This window comes from Hypanus sabinus, chromosome 11 (genome assembly GCF_030144855.1).
Source record: "Hypanus sabinus isolate sHypSab1 chromosome 11, sHypSab1.hap1, whole genome shotgun sequence".
NCBI lineage: Eukaryota > Metazoa > Chordata > Chondrichthyes > Myliobatiformes > Dasyatidae > Hypanus > Hypanus sabinus.
The window spans coordinates 19,567,339-19,590,622 of NC_082716.1; the positions used below are offsets into that span (position 1 = coordinate 19,567,339).

General features: G+C 38.7%; 1 protein-coding gene across 6 annotated transcripts in view; it reads left to right on the top strand.

Annotated features, from left to right (window-relative positions):
* Positions 1 to 23,284, top strand: part of cdc7 (cell division cycle 7 homolog (S. cerevisiae)) — a 116,353-nt gene that overhangs the window by 46,221 nt on the left and 46,848 nt on the right. For 4 of the 6 annotated variants that reach the window (XM_059983873.1, XM_059983876.1, XM_059983875.1 and 1 more), the window contains exons 4-6: positions 2,164 to 2,299; positions 22,908 to 23,001; positions 23,104 to 23,246. In XM_059983873.1, the coding sequence (XP_059839856.1) occupies positions 2,164 to 2,299; positions 22,908 to 23,001; positions 23,104 to 23,246 (373 nt within the window). Of the gene's footprint in view, positions 1 to 2,163; positions 2,300 to 2,628; positions 2,879 to 5,421; positions 5,647 to 22,907; positions 23,002 to 23,103; positions 23,247 to 23,284 lie in introns of those variants that run through there. The other 2 variants (XM_059983878.1, XM_059983877.1) reach the window with 2 other exon arrangements.

Consider the following 23,284-nt stretch of genomic DNA (forward strand, 5'->3'; position numbering starts at 1 on the left):
TGAATGGTCTGGCAAAATCCACCTGAATCTTCTGCTGAGGCAGTGAGGCTGCTCCCAGGTATACAGAGAAGTAAAGGAGGGGGCTTAGGACACAGCTTTGAGGGGCACCTGTGTTGAAGGTCAGAGGGGCAGAGGTGAGGAAGCCCACTCTTACCACTTGCCGGCAATCTGACAGGAAGTCCAGGATCCAGATGCACAAGATAGGGTGAAGGCTGAGGTCTCTGGGCTTCTTGTCAAGCTTGGAGGGAATTATGGTTTTGAATGCTGAACTGTAGTCCAAGAGCAGTATCCTCACATAAGCATCTTCTCCAGATGTGTAAGGATGGTGTGTAGAGCTGTGGTTATTGCATCATCTGTCATTTTGTTGTTGGTAGGTGAATTGTAGGGGGTCCAGTGTGGGTGGTAGCATGCTGCAGATCTAGCCCTTTGCTTATTATTGAGGTGAATGCAACACCAGTCGTTCAAACAAGTTACCTTGATCATTTTAGGTACAGGTGATAGAAGGAAGATATTTTAGTCACATGGTCGTTATATCTTGGAGTGCACTGGCTGAGAGGGAGGTGGAGACAGACTCATGACATTTGTGGCAAGGCATAGGAGGCTATGGAATTACTGTTGGTGAATGAGATTGGTATGATTCCTTAAGGGCCAAAACACAAGTGTGGTCCAAAAGGCCTCTGTCTTTAATATTCAGACCCTACAATTACATCCGTGCAACTTTTGTGGTTTCTTAGTGCTACTCAAGACTCCTTTCACCGTTCTTTTCAGCATTTCAGTATCCTAATCAATATTTGTCCCACAATAAAAATGCATTTAAAAAATCCAGTCCTTATCACTTTTCTATTCTTTGCATCTTACTGGTTGAATTTGATTTTTTTGTTTCCATAATGAGAAGAGTGAACACATTTGGAAAGTTCATTGGTGGAAAATACTGTGTAATATCCAATTATAGCAGTTGCATCACCCAGTCCATCATAGATAAAGCCCTCCTCTGCATTGTGTGCATCTACAAGGAACATTTGTCACAGGAAAGCAGGATCCATCATCAGAGACCTCCTACCACCAGCCAGCCCATGCTCCATTCTCATTGCTGCTATTAGGAAGAAGATACAGGAGCCTAGGACCCAGACCACCAAGTTCAGGACTAGTTATTACCCCACAGCGATCTGGTTCTTGAACCATAGGAGATACCTTCACTTGCCCCATCACTGAATTGTTCCCACGACCTATGGACCTCACTTTCAAGGACTCTTCATCTCATGTTCCCAATGTTTACTGTTTATTTATTTATTGCTATTATTATTTATTTTTCTTTTTGTATTTGCGCAGTTTGTTGTTTAGTTCATTGAATGTTGGCCCATTCTGCTGGGTGTTGTCTTTCATTGATTTTATTGTGTTTCTTGGATTTGGTGTGTATGCTCACAAGAAAACTAATCTCAGGATTGGATATCGTGGCATACACCTACTTTGATAATAAATTTACTTTGAACTTTGAAAAGCAAAAAAGCAACATTTTTCTTTCCTTGATTGAATCAAATTTACTGTTGTAAATTTCTTTTGTTTCAGCAACTGCATTTTAGTGTGTGGTCTGGCATCCAATGGCAGAATGAGTGTATTTTTTTATTTTCGCTCTAATTTTATATGCTCTTAATTTAATTTTATTTTAATTAAATTAAAAAGCTTCTTCTAGGCATCAATAAACAATGAACTTTTTTCTTTGTTGTTAAATAGAACTGCCTTAATTCAATATAACTTGCTTCTATTGATAGTTTTATTCCATTTGAGCACAAGAAACATTGTTATTGCTGGAAGAATTCAGATAGTGCTTCTAATTTGCATTCTATAGTATGATTTACATTAAGACATTGTTTTTAACAAAATCCACCTGCTTTTCTTTATCTGCTTTATTTCTGGAAGCGACTATCAGATACCTTGGCTTCAGCACAGTAAACTGCAGTTTAAATCTCTCTTTTTTTATATATGGCATGCCAAATATGTGATGATGTATTGCTGATGTGTATAATTTCTACTTTTTGTATTTTATCTACAGTTAAAAAATATTTGTTGGTATCTGGTTGTGTACTGAAAGATTAGCACCAGATTATTTCCACAAGATGTCATTATGTTTTTTTTAGAAGATTTATTGTTTTTGTCCTTCTGCAGGTACATTCAGTTCTGTCTATTTGGCTACCGCTCAACTGAAGTCGGGTAAAGTAGAGAAGTTTGCACTAAAACATTTAATTCCCACAAGCCATCCAGTTCGTATTGCTGCTGAACTTCAGTGTCTGACAGTTGCTGGGTCAGTATCAACTCATATACTTAACTCTTCATCTGACTGCTGATATAGTTGGTGTAGAAAACATAAAATTTTATTTGCCATTCGATTACAGTTAATCAACAATTTTGTTGTCCAATAGGTAAATGAAATTTTGGATTAAATTGATAATAGGAAACATCATTTATGTTTGTATTAAGGCTTTTTGAACTGATTTATTCAATAATTGTTAAAATAATTGTTTCTCTGTTCAGTTGTGGAATTAACTTGACTAAAGATTGAAGCGTAATTTTAATAAAAATGCACTCCCAACTCCTTTAGTTATAGAAGAAATGAGGTGTAAAGTAAAATGCTACTGTATGTTACTTTGGCTATAAATAAATTTAGTTTGCTCTAAGTTGTAAAAGATCAATACCAAAAATACATTAGAGGTTTCTTCTGTTTCTCTCAATTTCCTCCCTCTCACTTGAAGGATTAACTTGCACACCTTATAAGGCTGGTAATCTTTTCTCCTGCGTTGGTCCTGGACAGACTGGAGGGAGCTTGGCCTCACTGAAGCCTCAGTTTAGCCAAGTCCCACATATTATGGAGTACTACTTTTCAGTAAGACCGCTTTCTTTCACTTTATATCCTGAGATGGAAGCCAGATAAATTCTATTGGCTCAGGCGCTAAAGCAGAATTCATTGGCTATTAGTCTACACAGGATAAATACTGATGTTTTTTTTGGTCTGTTGAGTACATTCACTTCCATCTCATGAGAGCCCAATCTCTCTCAAATAGAATTAAATTTGAAGACTGAGTGCTTTTTGAAAATTTTTGCACTTTTAATTTTTGTTTACACATAGATCTTCATTTCAAATTCTGTTGTAGTGAGCAAAAAAACAAAAATAATTCATGAAAAATTATTGACTGACTTTGAGTCTACCTTGACCTCATAACAGTGACTACTGAAAATACTAATCAATACTTGAAAAAGATGCTTCTGTTTGACGGCCATTTCACTAGGATATTTCTCCCCTCTTTTTTTTTTCAAGCCTATAATTTGTATCATTAGCAAACTGGCAAACTTATTGGTGACTTGCTCACATTAACTTGTTCATTGAAAGGAGATCAAAAACTTCAAATGTTTGATTCAGCTATTAATGTACATGTTGCCAGAATTATGGATAATGAAGTAGAAGTTCAGTTGTTTCTTCTGGTCTCCAAAACCACAGAAATAAGTCTTCAAATTTAATTCACTTTGAGAGATTAGGCTTGCATGATACCTGAATGAGTAAATGTAAGTTACATAGTACCCATAGAACACTACAGCCAATCTAGTCCATGCCGAGCTGTTCTGCCTAGCTTCATTGACCCTGCACCTGGACCATACCCTCCCACACCCCTCCCATTCATGTACTGATCCAAACTTCTCTTAAATGTTGCAATCAAATCCATATCCTCCACTTTGGCTGGCAACTCATTTGATACTTTCACCACCTTCTGAGTGAAGAAGTTCCCTCAATTTCCTCTTAAATATTTCACCTTTCATTCTAAACCTATGTCTTCCAGTTCTTGTCATGCTCAATCTCAATGGGAAAAACCCTATCAATATCTCATAGTTTTGCATACCTCTATCAAATCTCCTCTCATTCTTCTACACTCCAGAGATAGAAGTCCTAATATATTCATTTTTTCCCTATAATGTAGGTCCTGAAGTCTTGGTAACATCCCTGTAAATTTTCTATGTACTCTTTCAATTTTATTGATATCATTCTGTAGGTAGATGATGAGATCTGCACACAATACACCAAATTTTTGGTTTCAATTTCGTAAGTTTTTTACTCTGAAAAACTTTGTTCTTGATGGCCCTATCTTACTTAATTTTTTTTTCAAACCTTCTTTGACAGATCAAGCTTTTAGCATATGGAAAAGGAAAAGTATAAAATGTTTTCGTGATCTTTTTTTTGAAGGTAGTTTGATGTCTTTCGACCAACTTTTCAAAAAATTTAAGTTACCTAAATCTAATTTTTTTAGATATTTACAAATCAGAAATTTTTTACATAAAGTTCTACCATCTTTCCCCAATTCAACTTCAATGGATTTCTCAGATTTGATTTTTACCTTAAATCCTTGTCAGAAGGGATTAATGGCTTTTATTTATAATATGATTATGAAGATACAACCAGAAATATCAGGTAGAATTAAACAAGAATGGGAAAAAGAACTTCAATATAATATATCAACAGAAAAATAGGAAAAAAATTTACAAATGGTTAATTCTTCTATATGTGCTAAACATGCTTTAATACAATTTAAGATTGTACATAGAGCTCATATGTCTAAAGGTAAGCTTGCTCGATTCTATTCTCATATTAACCCTCAATGTGACAGATGTCATTCAGATGTGGCTTCATTGACCCTTATGTTTTGGTCATGTCCCACTTTACATAACTATTGGAAGGACATATTTGCTACCATTTCCTCAATTTGGAATATCGATTTACAACCTCATTTTACTACTGCAATTTTTGGTATACCAAATGAGGATGGTAATCAGTTTTCCCCTTCAATTAGACGAATGATTGCTTTTGTAACATTAATGGCCAGAAGGTCTATATTACAAAATTGGAAAGAAGTAAATCCTCCTACCACGTTTCAGTGGTTCTCTCAAACTATTTCTTATCTGAGCTTGGAAAAAATTAGAAGCACTATTTTTGACTCATCAATTAAATTTGAAGAAACTTGGGGACCGTTCATTCGACATTTTCATATGAATTAATTTGACCTCTTCCAGACCTTCTCTCTGCTTATTCTTGTTCAGGTATGGCGTTCCGGAGTTTTTGACACTATCATATACATATAAACTGTTATTATTGCCCATGTTAGTTTAGTTTAGTGTTTTTTTTTCAATATATATTTTTTCTTGTATTTTTAAATTTTTTTTTCTTCTTTTGATGATTATTTTTATTTTTTTCATATATAATTATTATAGACTTGATTGATTAATATACTATTTTTTATGTTGATATTTAATAGGATATTGTTATCTTATTATTAATGTAATCTCAAGTCTATTGCACTTATAACCTATTCACTATTATGTTATGTTTCCTTTATATATGAAATTCAATAAAAAGATTGAAAAAGAAAAGAAAAGAATACACCAAATTTTGCCTCACCAGCATGTTATATGATTTCAAAATAATATCCCAACTCCTGTACTCAATACTCTGCTAATCCTGTAGTTGTTAACTGAGCCCTGCAGCATCAACTGAGAATGTACAGTTTGTCTGGCTGATGTCCCAAGGAAACAGAGTGGAAGAAACAATGTTCTTGCTGACTATCCAGGGTCTTGTGAAAGATAGTACTCCATCTGAATTTGCTGCAGGTAGAATCTGGTGTAACTAATGATTCTCCTATAACAAATAACAACTATGTTTCATATAAGGATTTTTAAAAAAAGTTATTATTTAGTAGTCTTAATCAAAAGCATCGCAGTCCCTGGACATCAGTGCAGGATAAAATACTGGAAATGTTTATGTCAAGAAGCCATATCTGTGGAAAGAGAAACAGTTAATGTTTCAGGTTGAATGCCTTTTGTTGGAATTGCAGGAATTCCTCAAGTCAGTGTCCGATATTCAACCATTTTTAGCTGCTTTATCAGTGACTTTCCTTCAGTCATAATATCAGAAGTAAGGGGATTTGGTAAAGGATGCACAACGTTTTGCGAATCAGCATATGAAGCGTACAACAAGACTTGGACAACATTTGGTCATGATCTGTTAAGTAACGGGTGAAAGCAACAACGGTCTCCAACAAATGAGTGTCTAACCATCTACCTTTGATATTTATTGGTATTACCATCAATGTACACTCACGTTATCAAAATCTGTGGATCACCATTGACTAGAAACTCAGTTGGACCAGCCAAAAAATGCTGCAGCCATAAGCAGATCAGGCTTGGTATCCTGTGACTAGTGACTTGCTTCCTGACATCCGAAATCTTTTCCCATTATCGACAAGGCACATGATTGGGTTCTAAAGGTGGAATAATCCACACCATCCCGGATGAGTACACTACTAGGAACTCAAAGCAAAGGCTATTGAGGGCAAAGCAGCTATGTATTGTACTCATAACAATATGTACTGCAATTATTTGTCCATGCAGTTGTTTGTTACTCTCACAGCACCTCCCAAACTAACAACCTCTTTCAATAACATAGACAACATCAGCAGACACATGGGAAAACCATCACCTGCAGTTTCACTTCTCAGCCATGGACAATCCTAACTTGACATTTTGCAGGTCTGTACTCAGTGCTAAGTCTAAATCTTGGAATTTCCTACCCTAAAGAATTGTAAAAATACTTTCACCAAAAGGATTACAGCAGTTCAAGGAAATAACTCACCACTGCCATGAGGGAAATTAAGGATTTGCACTAAACGTTGACCATACTAATGACTGCAAATGCTGAAAATTAATTAAAAATGCAGACTAATCTATCACAAATTGATTATGTTAAAGAACTGTCAGCCAGTGTTCATTTCAATCTCCATTACAAGTTCACATCTGTACATTATTGATGACCTGTTCTATGCACCCTCTGTATGTTGACAAAGTATATTGCCAAAGGTTAAGTAGAGCAACACACACAAAATGCTGGAGAAACTCAGCAGGTCAGGCAGCATCAATGGGAATGAATAAACAGTTGACAATTTGGGCCGAGACCCTTCATCAAGAAATTGGATGGTTAACACTTCTCAAGTCTTTGCAATTCCATCTATGTATCTTTACTGATCAGGATATTTGTTCTACTTCAATGTATTCTATTTCAATTTGTTTTATTAGTTTTTTTATACATTTTACAAATTTTAAAAACCCCAAATCAGAATCAGGAACATTAATACAGTGCAAAATTAAGCATACAATGACAATATGATACAAAGAAAGAGAATTTTAAAAAAGCACCTAAATTGAAGACAAGTAAACTTAGTATCCTCCCTGAACCCCACAACACAATAAAAAAAAACTCCAGACCAACCACAACACAATATAGAGAATATAAATCAGAACAATCAAACTCCCAGACTGTGAATACACTTAGTAACAGAGGATAATAATGCCTACTACCAGATACTAACAGAAAAAAAAGGGAGCTGAAAGCAAGGGACTGAAAAAAAGAAAGAAAAAACCCTAGTCAAGAGGAAGGTTATGAAAGTACTATTTCAATTTATAACAATTTTGTGATTCGTTCATGCTGATTATAAGGTATAATTTTATTTTGGAAGGCTTATTTAGCATTTTGTCTCCTTTTATTGATTAACTCTTCAAACTATTGACAAAATATTAAAATTACTACAAATGTAGAACAGGAGTTTGGTAAGCATTTTGTTGACCAGTAATAAAGGTGCTTTTGGTCACTAAAAATTGTTAAGGATAAAACTGACTTTTGATTGGGAGTAAACTTGTTTAATTATTGTTACATGTACATTGATACAGTGAAAACCTTGTCTTCCAAGGTTACAGATCAGTTTCTTACAACAGTGTATTGAGGTAATGTAAGATAAAACAGCGAGTGTAAAATAAAGTGTTACAGTCAGATGAAGTACAGCACATGTAGACAATAAGATGCAAGCTCAGAGCTTGAATTGTAAGGTCAAGAGTCCATCCTTTCACACTAGGGAAACATTCAAGTCAGAGCACATGAAAATTATCAGACTCAACTTCATTAATTTGGATCACTTTTGGGACAGTTTGAAAGCTTGTGTCTGGTCACTTTATGTCCCTTTTAATGGCATAGCTAGTTTTGTCATTATGATTTTTTTAAAGCAGGGAATGCTTGGTCAAGGAACATCTGTGAATATAGAATCTGAGTTAAGTTCTAACAGTTCCTTCTTGAAACATTAACTTGGTTTCAGCCTCCACAGATGTTGCTTATTTGTCTTGGATGTGTCCAACATTTTCTGTTCAGATTTCCAGCATCTCTAGTTTTCTTTTGATTTTAGATAATTGCAATTTGATCCTTTTGCAACATTAAAATACGCTTATTTATATTATGGTAACTATTTTTGTTCAGTAGAACTTGTACTGCTTAACTCGGTTGTTGCAAAGATGCATAAATAATATTTGATCCTGCATTCTTTTAAAACTAAATCCAAATAACCTGTGCATTTTTCTCTGTGGTCTCTTCCATGCTATCCATGGGATGTGATTATTGTATAGCATTATATTATAGTAATCGTTGATTTGGTAATGAGCTCAGATCTCGTATCAGACTGGAAATAAAAGGAAGAACATTGATAGTGACCAGGAACTTGTGAAAGCCCAACTAATTCATTGATGTTTATCAGTAAAGGGCATTTACTGTCATTCTTAGGTCTGTCTTTTAGGTGATCCTAAACTCCCAGTCCTCTTCATTACCCTCTGAAATGATCTAGCAAGCAACACAAGACTATTAGAGTTATGTGTCAAGGTCAATGGCAACCAAAACCCCATGTAAAATAAAAATGGAAAGACATAATCTCAGAAAAACCTGCAACAGACCAATGAATCAGAGGTGTAAGAAGTGGCTTAAGGTGTTTGCTTTCAGGTTTTTCCCCTCTTGTGCTGTGATGAAATTAGTTAGCATTTCTTCAGGAATTTAGCCAAGGCAAGAATTGCCTTTAGTGGGATTTTGTTGATTAAAAGCTTGCCATCTGCAGTAAATTGGAGCTTATGTGTATCCATAGAATTTTTTTTTGCAGCTGTATCAGAAATGTATATATTTTTCTACTATTTTGAAGTTGCTGCTGTATTGTGGCTTTTCAGCAGTGAGAACCCAAAATATTGTGGAATGAACCGGAAATGATTACGAGAGCTTAAGGTAAAAGAACCCTTTGGGGGGGGGGGGGTAAGTGAATATAATAAGATTCACTCTGAAATTTGAGAAAGAGTAGCTGAAGTCAGATGCATCAGTATTACAGTGGAGTAAGGGGAATTACAGAAGATGAGAGAGAAAACTGGCCAAAATTGATTGGAAAAGAGCAGCAGCAATGACTGGAATTTCTGGAAGCAATTCAGGAGGCACAGGATATATACATCCCAAAGAGGAAGAACTATTCTAAGGGGAAGGTGACACAACTGTGGCTAACAAGAGAAGTCAAAGCCAACATAATAGCCAAAGAGAGGGCATATAATAGAGCAAAAATTAGTGGGATGTTAGAGGATTGGAAAGCTTTTAAAAACCAACAATAAGTACATTTAATGTCAGAGAAATGTATACAATATACATCCTGAAATTCTTTTTCTTCACAAACATCCACGAAAATGGAGGAGTGCCCCAAAGAATGAATAGCAGTTAAATGTTAGAACCCCAAAGCCACTGAGCGCTCAAGCGTGCAGTAAAGACACAGACTTGCAGTACCCCAAAAGCTACTTGTTCACCCGGTAATTTGACGTAGCACAGTCTCTCTCTCTCTCTCTCTCTCTCTCTCTCTCTCTCTCTCTCTCTCTCTCTCTCCTCCCTCTCTCTCTCTCTCTCCCTCTCCCTCTCCCTCTCCCTCTCCCCTCTCCCTCTCCCTCTCCCTCTCCCTCTCCCTCTCCCTCTCCCTCTCCCTCTCCCTCTCCCTCTCCCTCTCCCTCTCCCTCTCCCTCTCCCTCTCCCTCTCCCTCTCCCTCTCCCTCTCCCCCTCCCCCTCCCCCCTCCCCCTCCCCCTCCCCTCCCCCTCCCCTCCCCCTCCCCTCCCCCTCCCCCTCCCCCTCCCCCTCCCCCCTCCCCCTCCCCCTCCCCCTCCCCCTCCCCCTCCCTCTCCCTCTCTCCCTCTCCCCCTCCCTCTCCCTCTCCCCCCTCTCCCTCTCCCCCCCTCTCCCCCTCTCCCCCTCTCCCCTCTCTCCCTCTCTCCCTCTCTCCCTCTCTCCCTCTCTCCCTCTCTCCCTCTCTCCCTCTCTCCCTCTCCCCCTCTCTCCCCCTCTCTTCCCCTCTCTCCCTCTCCCTCTCCCTGTTTCACAGCAAGAGAGGAGACGCAACATAACAAACTCGCTGACTTTGGCTCGCTCTTGCATCTCTTTTTAGACCATAAGACATAGGAGCAGACTAAGACCATCTGGCCCATCGAGTCTGCTCTACCATTCAATTATGGCTGATCCTATTTTTCTATCTCCTCCTCAACCCCAGTTTCTGGCCTTCCCCCAGTAACCTTTGATTTCATGTTCAATCAAGAACCTATTAATCTCTGCCCTAGTTATGTCCAACAACCTGGCCTCCCCAGCTGCATGTGGCAAAAAATTCCAAAATTCACCACCCTTTGGCTAAAGAAATTTCTCCCCATCTCTGTTTTGAAAGGGCGCTCCTCTATCCTGAGGCTATGCCCTCTTGTCCTAGACTCTCCCACCATGGAAAACATCCTTTCCACATCTACTCTGTCTAGGTCTTTCAACATTTGAAAGGTTTCAATGAGATCCTCCTTTATCCTTCTGAATGCCAGCGAGTATAGACCCAGAGCCATCAAACGTTCCTCTTATGCTTCCCCTTTATCTATCCTACTTGTAATCTCCTCAAAGAATTCCAACAGGTTCGTCAGGCAGAGTTTTCCCTGAAGGAAACCATGCTGACTTTGTACTATCTTGTCCTGTGTCACCAAATACTCCATCACCTCATCCTTAACAATTGATTCCAACCTGTTCCCAACTACTTGTCTATAATTTCCTTTCTGCTGCCTTCCTCCTTTCTTAAAGAGTGAAGTAACATTTGCAATTTTTCCAGTCCTCTGGCCCCATGCCAGAGTCCAATGATTTTTGAAAGATCATTTCTAATGCCACCACAATCTCTAACACTACCTCTTTCAGAACCCTAGGGTGCAGTTCCTCTATTTCGGGTGACTAATGTACCTTTAGGTCTTTCAGCTTTTTGAGCACTACCTCTCTTGTAATAGTAACTGCACCCACTTCTCTTCCTTCACACACTACAACATCTGGTACACTGCTAGTGTCTTCCACAGTGAAGACTGACACAACATACTCATTTAGTTCATCTGCAATCTCCTCGTCCCCCTTTGTTATTTCTCCTGCCTCATTTTCTAATGGTCTTAGATCCACTTTCATTTCTCTTTTATTCTTAACATACTTGAAAAAATTTTTACTATCCACTTTATTATTTGCTAGCTTGCTTTCATAGTTCATCTTTTCCCCTTCTAATGATTTTTTTTTAACCTGTACGTTTTTAAAAACTTCCCAATCCTCTATCTTCCCACAAGTTTTTGCTCTATTATATGCCCTTTCCTTTGCTTTTATAATAGCTTTGATTTCCCTTGTCAGCCATGGTTGTACTATTTTACCATTTGAGTATTTCTTCATTTTTGGAATACACATGTCCTGCACCTTCCTCAATTTTCCCAGAAATGCACACCATTGCTACTCTGCTGACATCCCTGCCAGCAGCTCCTTCCAATTTACTTTTGCCAACTCCTCTCTCATACCACTCTAGTATCCCTTATTCCATTGAAATACTGCTACATCGGACTTTACTTCTCCCTATCAAATTTCAAGTTGAACTCAATCATAACGTGATCACTGGTTCCTAAGGGTTCTTTTACCTTTAGCTCCCTAATCGCCTCCGGTTCATTACATAACACCCAATCCAGTATAGCTGATCCCCTAGTAGGCTCAGCGACAAACTGCTCTAAAAAGCTACCTCTTAGGCATTCAACAATCTCACTGTCTTGAATTCCATTACCAAACTGATTTTCCCAATCGACCTGCATGTTAAAATCTCCCATGACTACCATAAAATTGCCCTTTTGACTTACCTTTTCTATTTCCTGTTGTAACCTGTGGTCCACCTCCCAGCCACTGTTGGGAGGCCTATATATAAATGCCAACAATGTCCTTTTATCCTTGCAGTTTCTTAACTCAACCCACAAGGATTCAACATCTTCCGATCCTATGTCACATCTTTCTACTGATTCCATACCAGTAGAGCCACACCACCTCCTCTGCCTACCTTCCTATCCCTCTGATTTAATGTGTAACCTTCGACATTCAGCTCCCAACTACAACCATCCTTCAACCACAATTCAGTGATGGCCACAACATCCTACCTGGCAATCTGTAATATTGCAACAAGATCATCCGCCTTATTTCTTATACTATACACATTTAGATACAACACCTTGAGTACCATATTTGCTGTCCTTTCTGACTCTGCATCCCTAATAATTTGATACTCAGCCTGTTGGCTGCAAATAAGTCCCATCACCTGCCTTCGACTGCATGCTACCTTAATTTTTTTTTACCATCGGTCCTTTAGTGAGTCCCTTCACTCCGGCTCCCACCCCCTTGCCAGGTTAGTTTAAACCCTCACCTGGGGTTCAGGTGCAACCCGTCACTTTTGAACAGGTCATACCTCCTGCAGAAGAGATCCCAATTATCCAAGAACCTGAAGCCTTGACCCTTGCACTAACTTCTCAGCCATGCATTTATCTGCCAAATCATCCTATTTCTGCCCTCACTGGCACATGGCACAGGCAGTGACTTTGTCTGAACTCTGCACCCAGAGACTCAGGTCTCTGGACACACAGCCCACAGCAGCTAAACCGCTGCTCCTGATGTTCCGTGTTCTTCCATGACATCTCAGTCAGCTTTGAATCAGCCCGTCTCCAGAGCCATGAAAATCTGGCACCCTGAAGGCGCGCTAGTCTTCCAGACCATGTCCTTGGGATATTAAAAAGCGGCCGGTCGTGAGGCCCTGAGAGCGGTTCCCATTCCTGCAAAGAACCAAAGTTAGTGTGTAACTCTAGGTCAGTGTCTTAAAAAAAGAACCTTGAAAAGGGAAAAAAGAGATACCAAAGATAGAAATAGAGCAGTTTCCGGAGATGCAAGCAAAGGATTAGCCATTTAGCACCATCATCACTTCGCCCTCATTTCCAGAAGGCAACTTTTTAAAAAAAGTCATTAAGGAAAAGATGAAATGTGAAAGTAAGCTAGCCAATAATATTAAAGACAATACCTAAAGTTTCTTTAGATGTATGAAGTGTAAAAGAGAGGTGAGAGTGGATATTGGACCGCTTGAAACAATGCTGGAGAGGTAGAAATGGGAGACAAACTGAACAAGTATTTGCATTATTCTTCACTGTGGAAGACAGTACCAGTATGCTGAAAGTTCGAGAGTGTCAGAGGTCAGAAGTGTCTCAAGTTGCCATTGCTAGGAAGAAAGTTTTTGGGAAACTGGAAGTTCTGAAGATAAGTCACTTGACCAGATGGTGTACACCCCAGGGTTCTGAAAGAGGCGGCCGAAGAGCTTGTCAGGGCAATAGTAATGATCTTTCGCAAGATTCTGGAATGGTTCTGGAAGACTGAAAAATTGCAAATGTCAGTTCACTCTTCAAGAAGGGAGAGGGGCAGAAGACAGGGAATTAACTGCTTCTTTTTACGTTATATGTCAATGACTTTGGATGACAAAATTCAGGATTTTGCAATGTTTGCAGGCGATACAAAGATAGGAAGTTTTGCCATCCTTGTAACCTAATGAAAGGGTTGACTAGTTTCTAAATGGAGAGAAAATTCAGAAATCTGAGGTGCCAAGTGACTTGGGAGTCCTGTACAGAGTTCCCTTAAGGTTAACTTGCAGGTTTAGTCTGCATTGAGGAAGGCAAATGCAATGATGGCACTTATTTCAAGAGGACTAGAATATAAAAGCAAGGATGTAATGTTCAGGCTTTATAAAGCATTTGGGAGGCCTCACCTGGAGTATTGTGAGCAATTTTGGGCCCCTTGTCTTAGAACGCATGTGATGACACTGAAAAGAATGCAAAGGTGGTTAGTGAAAATGATTCCAGGATTTAATGGCTTGTTATATGAAGAGCATTTGATGGCTTTGGGCCTGTGTTCACTGGATTTAGAAGAATGAAGGGTGACCTAAATGAAACCTCTATAGAGTGTATGTGTAGAAGATGTTTCCTGTGGTGGGAGAATCTAAGACCAGAGAGCATAGAGGGGCATACATTTTGAGTGGCAATGAGGAGGATCTTGGTGAATCTGGGAAATTGTTGCCACAAGTGACAGTGGAGTCCAAGTCCTTATGTATATTTAAGGCAGATGTTGATTGCTTCTTGATTGGTTAGGGCATGAAGGGTGTTATTGTGTGAATGAAATTGCCAGAGAAAATTACTGGTAGATACAAAATGCTTCTTTATTCGACAAAACAAAGCACAGTAGGCATCATATGGAGACACTTCAGTGGAAAGGTCTGCTGTCTCATTGTGGGGCTCGATATTTATGTGCTAGACACAAAGGACAATTCCGTATTTACAAAGGATAGTCAATGCTTTCCTTCGAAACTACGGACAAACTTTGCACCTCCTGATTCATATCCATCCCACAGACATCAGCATCGTCTGGACTGGGTTCCAGCTTTTAGGAATGCATTGTTCAAAATTAAATACACAATGCATTTTCAAGGAACAGAAGACTGGTAACCAGAACCATTTGCTAAATGTAAATGACCTAAACCCAAAAATCACTCTAACAAAGGGATACGGGAAGAATTCAGGAGATAGGGGCTGAGAGGGTCAGCAGTGGGTCAAAATGGGTCAGCAGTGATACAATGATGGGCCAAATGGCCTAATTCTGCTCCTATATCCTATGGTCTTATATTGAATTATTAACAGTAATATAATTTTGTCATTTAAGTTGGTTTACTGTTACTCAAATATGATACAGCTCTCACTGTAATGATCTTACTGTTGAATAGAGGTTGAAGGCAAAAGATGTGACTTGTGTGTGCTGTCTATGCTCAAATTGCAACTCTACTAGACTCAAATGCGTGCATTTGTTGATTCAGATTTGTAATCGGTGGTACATTTAGACAACATGCATATTCTGTTGATAAGGGTTTATCCTGTGTCTGGTGCAGTTGTCATTCTTAATGAGAAACCTTGAAGTGAGTTTGAGCAGATGTGCTGCTGAAGTTGCCTTGGTGTACTGAGGTAATCAATCTGAAAGGAAGAAAGCTGTTTTTACAAGGAGATTGCACTTCTGTTTTGTACTGCATCAACTCTTTTTACTTTAGACTTTGTATAATCCAGCAAGTGGAAGTTTGTATTGTGTTTCAACAGAAGTAGTTTTCAATATTTAATGCACTTTCAATGTTAACTATTGCACATTGCCTGGCCATATCAGTTTCCTGTAGAGTCTACCTTATCATCAAATTGGGCTGCATGTAGTTCTTGTCTATTAATGTATACTGTATAGACTTTTGTTGCCCCCTCGGTCCCAAATCGTAGTTACTTTAACTTGCGTTTTGTGTTGACATTGAACCCGTCTTATTACATGTGCTTGTGAGTTTTGTTGTGATAGCATCATATATGACAAAAGCAATCTGAGGTATGGTAATTTATAAGGTCAATGCCATTCAAATATTAAGCAGTTATAATTTAATGCTACTTTAGTTAAACAAAGTCAAGAACAAAGTTATCAAACTATCTGCTTACAGCAAACTGTTCTTTAAAAGTGGATACATTGCTATGCTAAAATATAGTATATATTTTAGTATTTAATACAGCAACCAGACCAGATGGCGTACTTGTACTGACAGCTGGTAGAGGCTTTTAGTGAAATCTTTTTTTTAAATATTTATTTATTGAATTTTTGAAATTACAAAGAATAAATGTAATAGTAAAATAGTAAGAAAGATAATATTAATCCTCCCCCCTCCCCTTAACCCTCCCCCCTTAACCCTTATCTAGAGAAAGAAAAAAGAAAGAAAAAAAAAGGAAACGATTGCCTGGATATCGGAGGATCCCCACATGCTCCATGAAGTTCAAAATAATTTTGATATTTATTTTTTACTTTCCCCAATTACTATAATTTTATCTTCAAAGGACCTATGTATTTGGTCCTATCTTTTGTAAGTATGGGAGCCAAATTTTCAAAAATATATCATATTCGTTTCTTAAATTATACGTAATTTTTTCAAATGAAATACAACTATGTATTTCATTATTCCAACGATCCTTAGTTAAATATAAATCAGATTTCCAACTAACTGCGATAACTTTTTTGGCTACTGCCAATGCAATTTTTATAAATCTTTTCTGATCTTTAGTTGATCTATCCAGAACTGGATCTAAACAAAAATTAAAATCTCCACCTATTAATATTTTATCATATGCATCAGCCAAGTTCAAAAAAACTTCTTGTATAAATTTTGCATCATTTTCATTTGGTGCATAATGTTCATAAAGGTCCATAATTCTGAAAAAATTTGACAATGTATAATCACATATCTCCCCCCAGAATCAATTATTACATTTTGTATTTTAATTGGTAAAGATTTATTAACCAGAATTGCAACTCCTCTCAATTTTGAATTAAATGAAGTTGCAATGACATTTCCAACCCAATCTCTCTTTAATTTCTTATGTTCTGTTTCTGTTAAGTGTGTTTCTTGTAAAAAAGTTATATCTCCTTTCATTTTCTTAATATATGTTAAAACTCTTTTTCTTTTCATAGGTCCATTAATTCCATTAACATTAAAACTTAAAAAATTAAGTAAATTAATCATTCATAGTACCTTGGGAATTCTTTAAAATTCTCCATGTTGCTATGAGTCTCTCCCCAATCATCCAGGCAAAGAAGAAGAAAAATAGAGAAAAGATAACTAATATATAAGAAAAAAAACAAAATACCCCCCCACTAATGTTGCGAATAAAAAGAACACAACATTACCCCCCCCCCCATTTTATGGGTCATGGCATTCGCCATGATTGTACACGTGAAACTCGCGGCTATCGATCAGGAGCTCCCCCGCAAAAAAAAAGAAAAGTATATCAATAAAGAAAAGAAAAAAAAATAATAATTCATGTCTCTACTCTCAATTAATACTCCTCGACCATTTTTTTTCTTATAAATGTCCATCAGGTCCAACCTTGTTTCAGTCTTCATCATTAGTCCATTTCATTTCTATAATTCTTTAGTCCTCTTCATGGACATCAGGTAATTCTTGTACAAATTCCTCCGCTTTCTGGTAGTCAACGAAGAATCCTCTTTCTCCATTATTCAGGAAAATTATCAATTTTGCTGGGTAGCTCAATAAAAATTTATAGCCCTTTTCCCATAAAGATTTTTTCACTGAATTAAATTCCTTCCGCCTCTTCAACAGATCGTAGCTTATGTCTGGACAAAAAAAAACCTACTATCAACGGCCCGTTTCTCTTTTTAGCACCTTGTGTAGCTGCCTTCAAGATCATTTCTTTATCATGGTACCTTCAACATTTTATCAAAATTGATCTCAGATTTTGATCTTGTTGAGGTTGTGGTCTTAAAGCTCTGTGTGCTCTTTCAATTTCAATTACTTGACTTCCTTCTTTCATTTCCAAAATTTCCGGAATCCATTCTTGAAAGAATTTTATTGGATTTTCTCCCTCTGTACCTTCCATAAGACCAACAATTTTAATATTATTTTGTCTACTAGAGTTCTCAAGCACATCCGTTTTTTCCATCAACCGTTTTCTTTCTGTTGTCCAGGCAAGCTTATCGTATTCTATCTTTTCTATTCTTTCCATGTTTTCTTCTATTTTTACTTCCATCTCTTTAACTTTATTATCCATCTTCTTTTGTTCTTCCACCACATTATCAAGTGTATTCTGTATGCTTGTTATATCTGTTCTTATAGCTTTAAATTCATTCGCCATATCTGTTCTTATAACTTTTAATTCAGTCATTATATATATCAGGATATCTTTTATGTCTCTTTTAATCTCTTCCTTCTTTTCTTTTTCTTCTGGATTTCCCAAAGAGTCTGTTTCAACTTCCAACTCACTTTCAATTTCACTTCCAACCATAGTTGAAGCTTGTAGTTTTGTTAACATCTGTTCATGCATACTTTCGCGCATGCGTTTTTCTTGCCGTTTCTTCTTAGAGACCGCCGACATTGCTGCAACTTCTTTTCCCGCAACATCAGAAGTGCCATGCACTTCGTCGGGAGAAGATCCAACTTGAGTCCGAGGCTTTGCCAAGACGGCTAGGCCTTTTTCCCTGCCGATTTGCGCAGACTTCGAAGTAGTAGCTTTCTTCTGTTTCAGTTTAGGAGCCATATCAAAAGATAATCCTGAGTTGCTTATAGGTAGTTTCTAATATAACTCGGAGTCCTGCCATGTGCAGAAGTTCGCTGATGACACGGCCATAGTGGGGTGTGTCAGGAATGGTCAGGAGGAAGAGTATAGGAAACTGATATAGGACTTTGTGATATGGAGCAACTCAAACTACCTGCGTCTCAATATCACCAGGACCAATAAGACCAAGGAGATGGTGGTGGACTTTAGGAGACCTAGGCCTCATATGGAGCCAATGATCATTAATGGAGAATGTGTGGAGCAGGTTAAGACCTACAGGTATCTGGGAGTGCAGTTAGACGAGAAGCTAGACTGGACTGCCAACACAGATGCCCTGTGCAGGAAAACACAGAGTTGACTGTACTTCCTCAGAAGGCTGGCGTCATTCAATGTTTGTAGTGAGATGCTGAAGATGTTCTATCGGTCAGTTGTAGAGAGCGCCCTCTTCTTTGTGGTGGCGTGCTGGGGAGGCAGCATTAAGAAGAGGGACACCTCACGTCTTAATAAGCTGGTAAGGAAGGCGGGCTCTGTCGTGGGCACAGAACTGGAGAGTATGACATCGGTGGCAGAGCAGGGGGTGCTGAGTACCGTAAATTCCGGACTATAAGCCGCTACTTTTTCCCCACGCTTTGAACACTGCGGCCAATACTACGGTGCGGCTAATGCATGTTTTTTTTTTCATGCCACCAAAAACATTTTGCCTCGTAACAGTAGACCAATAAAATTGATGAGTAGTTCACAGAGGTCCAGTGAAATTGTACGATAAATCAAGCGCACTTTCACAATTAAATTATTGTAAATCAGTCATTTGTACTCAGCCTCATCAACATGGAAAACACTCGAAGAAAAGCATATGATGCAGCTTTTAAGTTAAAGGCGATCAATCTGGCGGTTGAAGAAGGAAATCGAGCTGCTGCACATAATCTTGGTACAAATGAATCGATGGTGAGACGGTGGAGACGCCAGCATGAAGAACTGAGTCAATGCAAAAAGACGACAAAAGCTTTCAGAGGTAATCATAACAGATGGCCCGAACTTGAAAACTTTCTTGAAGACTGGGTTAACACACAGAGAGCAGGCGGCCGCGATGTTTCCACCGTGCAGATCAGACTGAAGGCTAAAGCAATCGCCACCAAAATGAAAATCGACGATTTTAGAGGTGGGCCATCGTGGTGTTTTAGAGTTATGAGACGAAAAGGCCTGTCCGTCAGGGTACGCACGACTCTGTGTCAGCAGCTCCCTCCCGACCACGAGGAAAAGCTTGCTAACTTCCGCACATTTACTCAAACGAAGATGGGGAGAATTCCATCGGGCCAGATGATATTAAGTACCTTTGACGTTTGACCTGCCTCTCACTCGGACTGTTAATAAAAAAGGTGACTCGTCCATCACACTGAAAACAAGTGGCCATGAAAGAACGCATTGTACTTGTGTTCTGAGCTGCACAGCATCCGGACTAAAGCTTCCACCGATGGTGATTTTTTAAGTGGCTGACAATGAAAGTTCAGTGAAAGCTGCCATCAAGAGTACAAACTCAATTCCAGCTGTGATTCCTGGGGGCACCACGAAGTATTTGCAGCCACTGGACATCAGCATGAACCGGGCATTTAAAGTGACGCTGCGCATTGAGTGGGAGGCTTGGATGACGAGCGGCGAGAAATCCTTTACCAAAACAGGACGCATGCGAAGAGCATCTTTAACTCAAGTCTGCCAGTGGATCCTAAATGCGTGGAGCGGTGTCACAACTTCCACCATCACCAGCGGGTTTCGAAAGGCTGGACTGCTGCGTGATGAAGAGGACCGCGTGCGCTCAAGTGAGAGCGACAACGAAGAGACTGATGTGAATGACGAGATCCTGAGATTGTTCAATTCGGACACTGAAGAAAGGACTTTGATGGTTTTAGTGCGCAGGAGGAAGATGAAGAAGGCGATCAATAACTTTTCCTGGTAGGCTGCAGTATATATATTTTTTTTACCAGTCGTTAGGAGATATTGGAATGTTGTTTGTGCACTGTTCAGTAAAAAAGTATACGCAACGTAATTTGTGTGTTACCGATACGTATGTATATTTAAAAGTAGCTGTGTTACAGGCACTGTTCGAAAAAAAGCATTTGCAATATGTATTTGTTTATGTTACCATATGGATTTAATTAAAAGTTAAAAAATCCTCACGTGTAATATCTATCTTTGTAAATATCTCATATTACAACGTGGGACACCTGAAGCTTAAAATCCGGTGCGGCTTGTACAAGTACAAAATTGACTTTCTTTCTAAAATTAGAGCGTGCAGCTTTTAATCAGGTGCGCTCTGTAGTCCGGAATCTACGGTAGGCTACGGTCAATCATGGAAAACCCTGAACATCCTCTGCACAGACTGAGAAGCAGATTTAGCGGCAGGTTGCTGTCAATGCAATGCTCCTCAGACAGGATGAAGAGATCATTACTCCCCAACGCCATTCGGCTCTACAATTCAACCACCAGGGGCAAGGCATGTTAAAGTGCCGGGGTTAGGACTGAGCTTAAGTTACCACTCAATGCACTTTAGTAAACTATTTAAGAACTTTTTAAAAGCTATTTATTACTGCTTTTTGGGAGGGTGATTTTAGATGCATATTATATTTATACTGAGTTAAATACTGTATGTAATTAGTTTTGCTACAATAAGTGTATGGGACACTGGAAAAATGTTGAAAAATCCCTTGGGGATGAATAAAGTATCTATCTATCTAATAGATATTTGTTAACTCTTCTTCATTTAAACCTTATTTCATTACTTTTTGCGAGGGAGCTGGATTCCCAATGTCTCGACCCTATGTCATCACGTGACGTCGCTGCTTTTAGTGAAATCTATAACCTCTCTCTGTCCCTTGCTGTGGTCCCTGCGTGCTTCAAGACATCAGCCGTCATACCAATTCCAAAGTAGTCAGTGGTAACGTGCCTTGACGACTACAGACTGGTTGCGCTCATTCCCTTAGCTGCCAATAACCTGGAAAGCCAGGTTATGTCCCATATTAAGAATGCCATCCCTGCTACTGTGGACCAGCATCAGTTTGTCAGTAAGCCAAATAGATCAACCAGGGACATCATCTCCAGTTCTGCCTTCAACATCATACTCCCCAACAAGTTGACTGTTAAACTACACAATCTGGGATTCAGTACATCAATTTTCAACTGCATTCTGGACTTCCTTACCAGATGCATCCAGCAATCAGACTAGGCAAGTACACAACAGCCTCCCTGACCCTGAACACCAGTGCACCTCAGGGATGTGGTGTACCTCACTGAGCCCACTCCTTTTCACACTTTTCACCCATGATTGTGCCATTCCCTGCCTATGCCACCAACTCCATCATCAAATTTGTGGCACCACAGTGACTGGATTAATTATAAATAACACTGAAACAGCATACAGAGAGGAGAATGGTGAATGGTGCAACAACCAGCACCTTTCACTCAACATCAGAAAACAAAGAAATGATTATCGACTTTAGGGAATCAAGAAGAGAACAAGCTCCACTACTCATAAGTGGTGAAGCAGTGGAAAGGGCCTCCAGCTTTAGGTTCTTGGGAGTGAACCTCACAGAAGAGCTCTCTTGGACCACCAACACCTCCTTGATAGTAAGGAAGGCTTAGTAACACCTGTACTATCTTAGTTTAACAAGAGCAAACCTGCTCCAAAAGATGCTGGAAAACCTTTATTGATTTGTAATTGAGAACATACTGACTACTGCATGACAGAGTGGTACATGAGCTGCAGCATGATTGACCGAAAAGCTCTTCAACGAGTGATCACGACTGCAAAGAACATCATTGGGACACAACTATCAGATATGGAAACTATCTACAACTCATACTGTCTATAGTGGGCTTGTAACATGATGGACTCATCCCACCCCAGTAGCACTTGTTCAATCTGCCATTCAGCAGCAGATGCAGAAAAAACTCTGCACAGACATCCAGACTGAAACACTTTTAACCCAAGGGCTGTCGTGTAGCTGAACAATGCCCCCCACCCACCCATAGTCCATCGGCACTGTGGACAGTCTCTTTAAGTGCAATACATGGGCATGTGCAGTATTTAGGCTTAAATGGAGCAGCTACCTTCCTTTGATATCAGAGCTCTTGAACTTCAGCTTTAAATCTTGATGCCATTTTATATTTAATCACTGCATATTATGACATGGGCAAGTGCAACACTTGAATGGGGCAGCCACTATTTCTTGTTTTAAATTCACTTGTAACTTAGATGTCATTCTAAATATCTCAGATGTTATTTTAAATTTAGTCATTGGGTTTTTAGTAATTAAGTTGCCAGTACGATGTTTTGCACTGAATGGAGCACTGCAATCTTGTCCTCAGGAACGACAACAAAGCTCTAACTATAAAAATTCTTAATTCATTTGGTCTCTGAATAAGGATGCTTTAATGCATGTTGCTATCAACATTCTGATGTTAATAGGAGAATGAATAGCTCATTAAATATATGTCTTTTATAGATAAAAGATAATTCTGTTTCAAATCCTTTATGCATTTTAGTTAATGTGACCAATTTATTTATTTCAGGGGTAAAGACAATGTAATGGGCGTTAAATACTGCTTAAGGAAGGATGATCATGTGGTTATTGTCATGCCATATCTGGAGCATGACTCCTTTTTGGTAAGTTTTTAGTTCAAATTGCATTTGTTGCATCTGTCCTCCACATTAACTTAAAACATGAAGCTATTGATTTTTGTTTTAAGCATCCACATTCTTTTTCAGGATCTTCTGAGTTCAATGAAGCTGGAAGAAGTAAGAGAGTACATGTATAACTTACTGAAGGCCTTGAGACGCATTCATCACTTTGGCATCATTCATCGTGACATTAAGCCAAGCAACTTCCTGTACAATGGGTGTCTGAAAAAGTATGAATTTCTACTTAAGAGTGTTTGTGTCATGATGT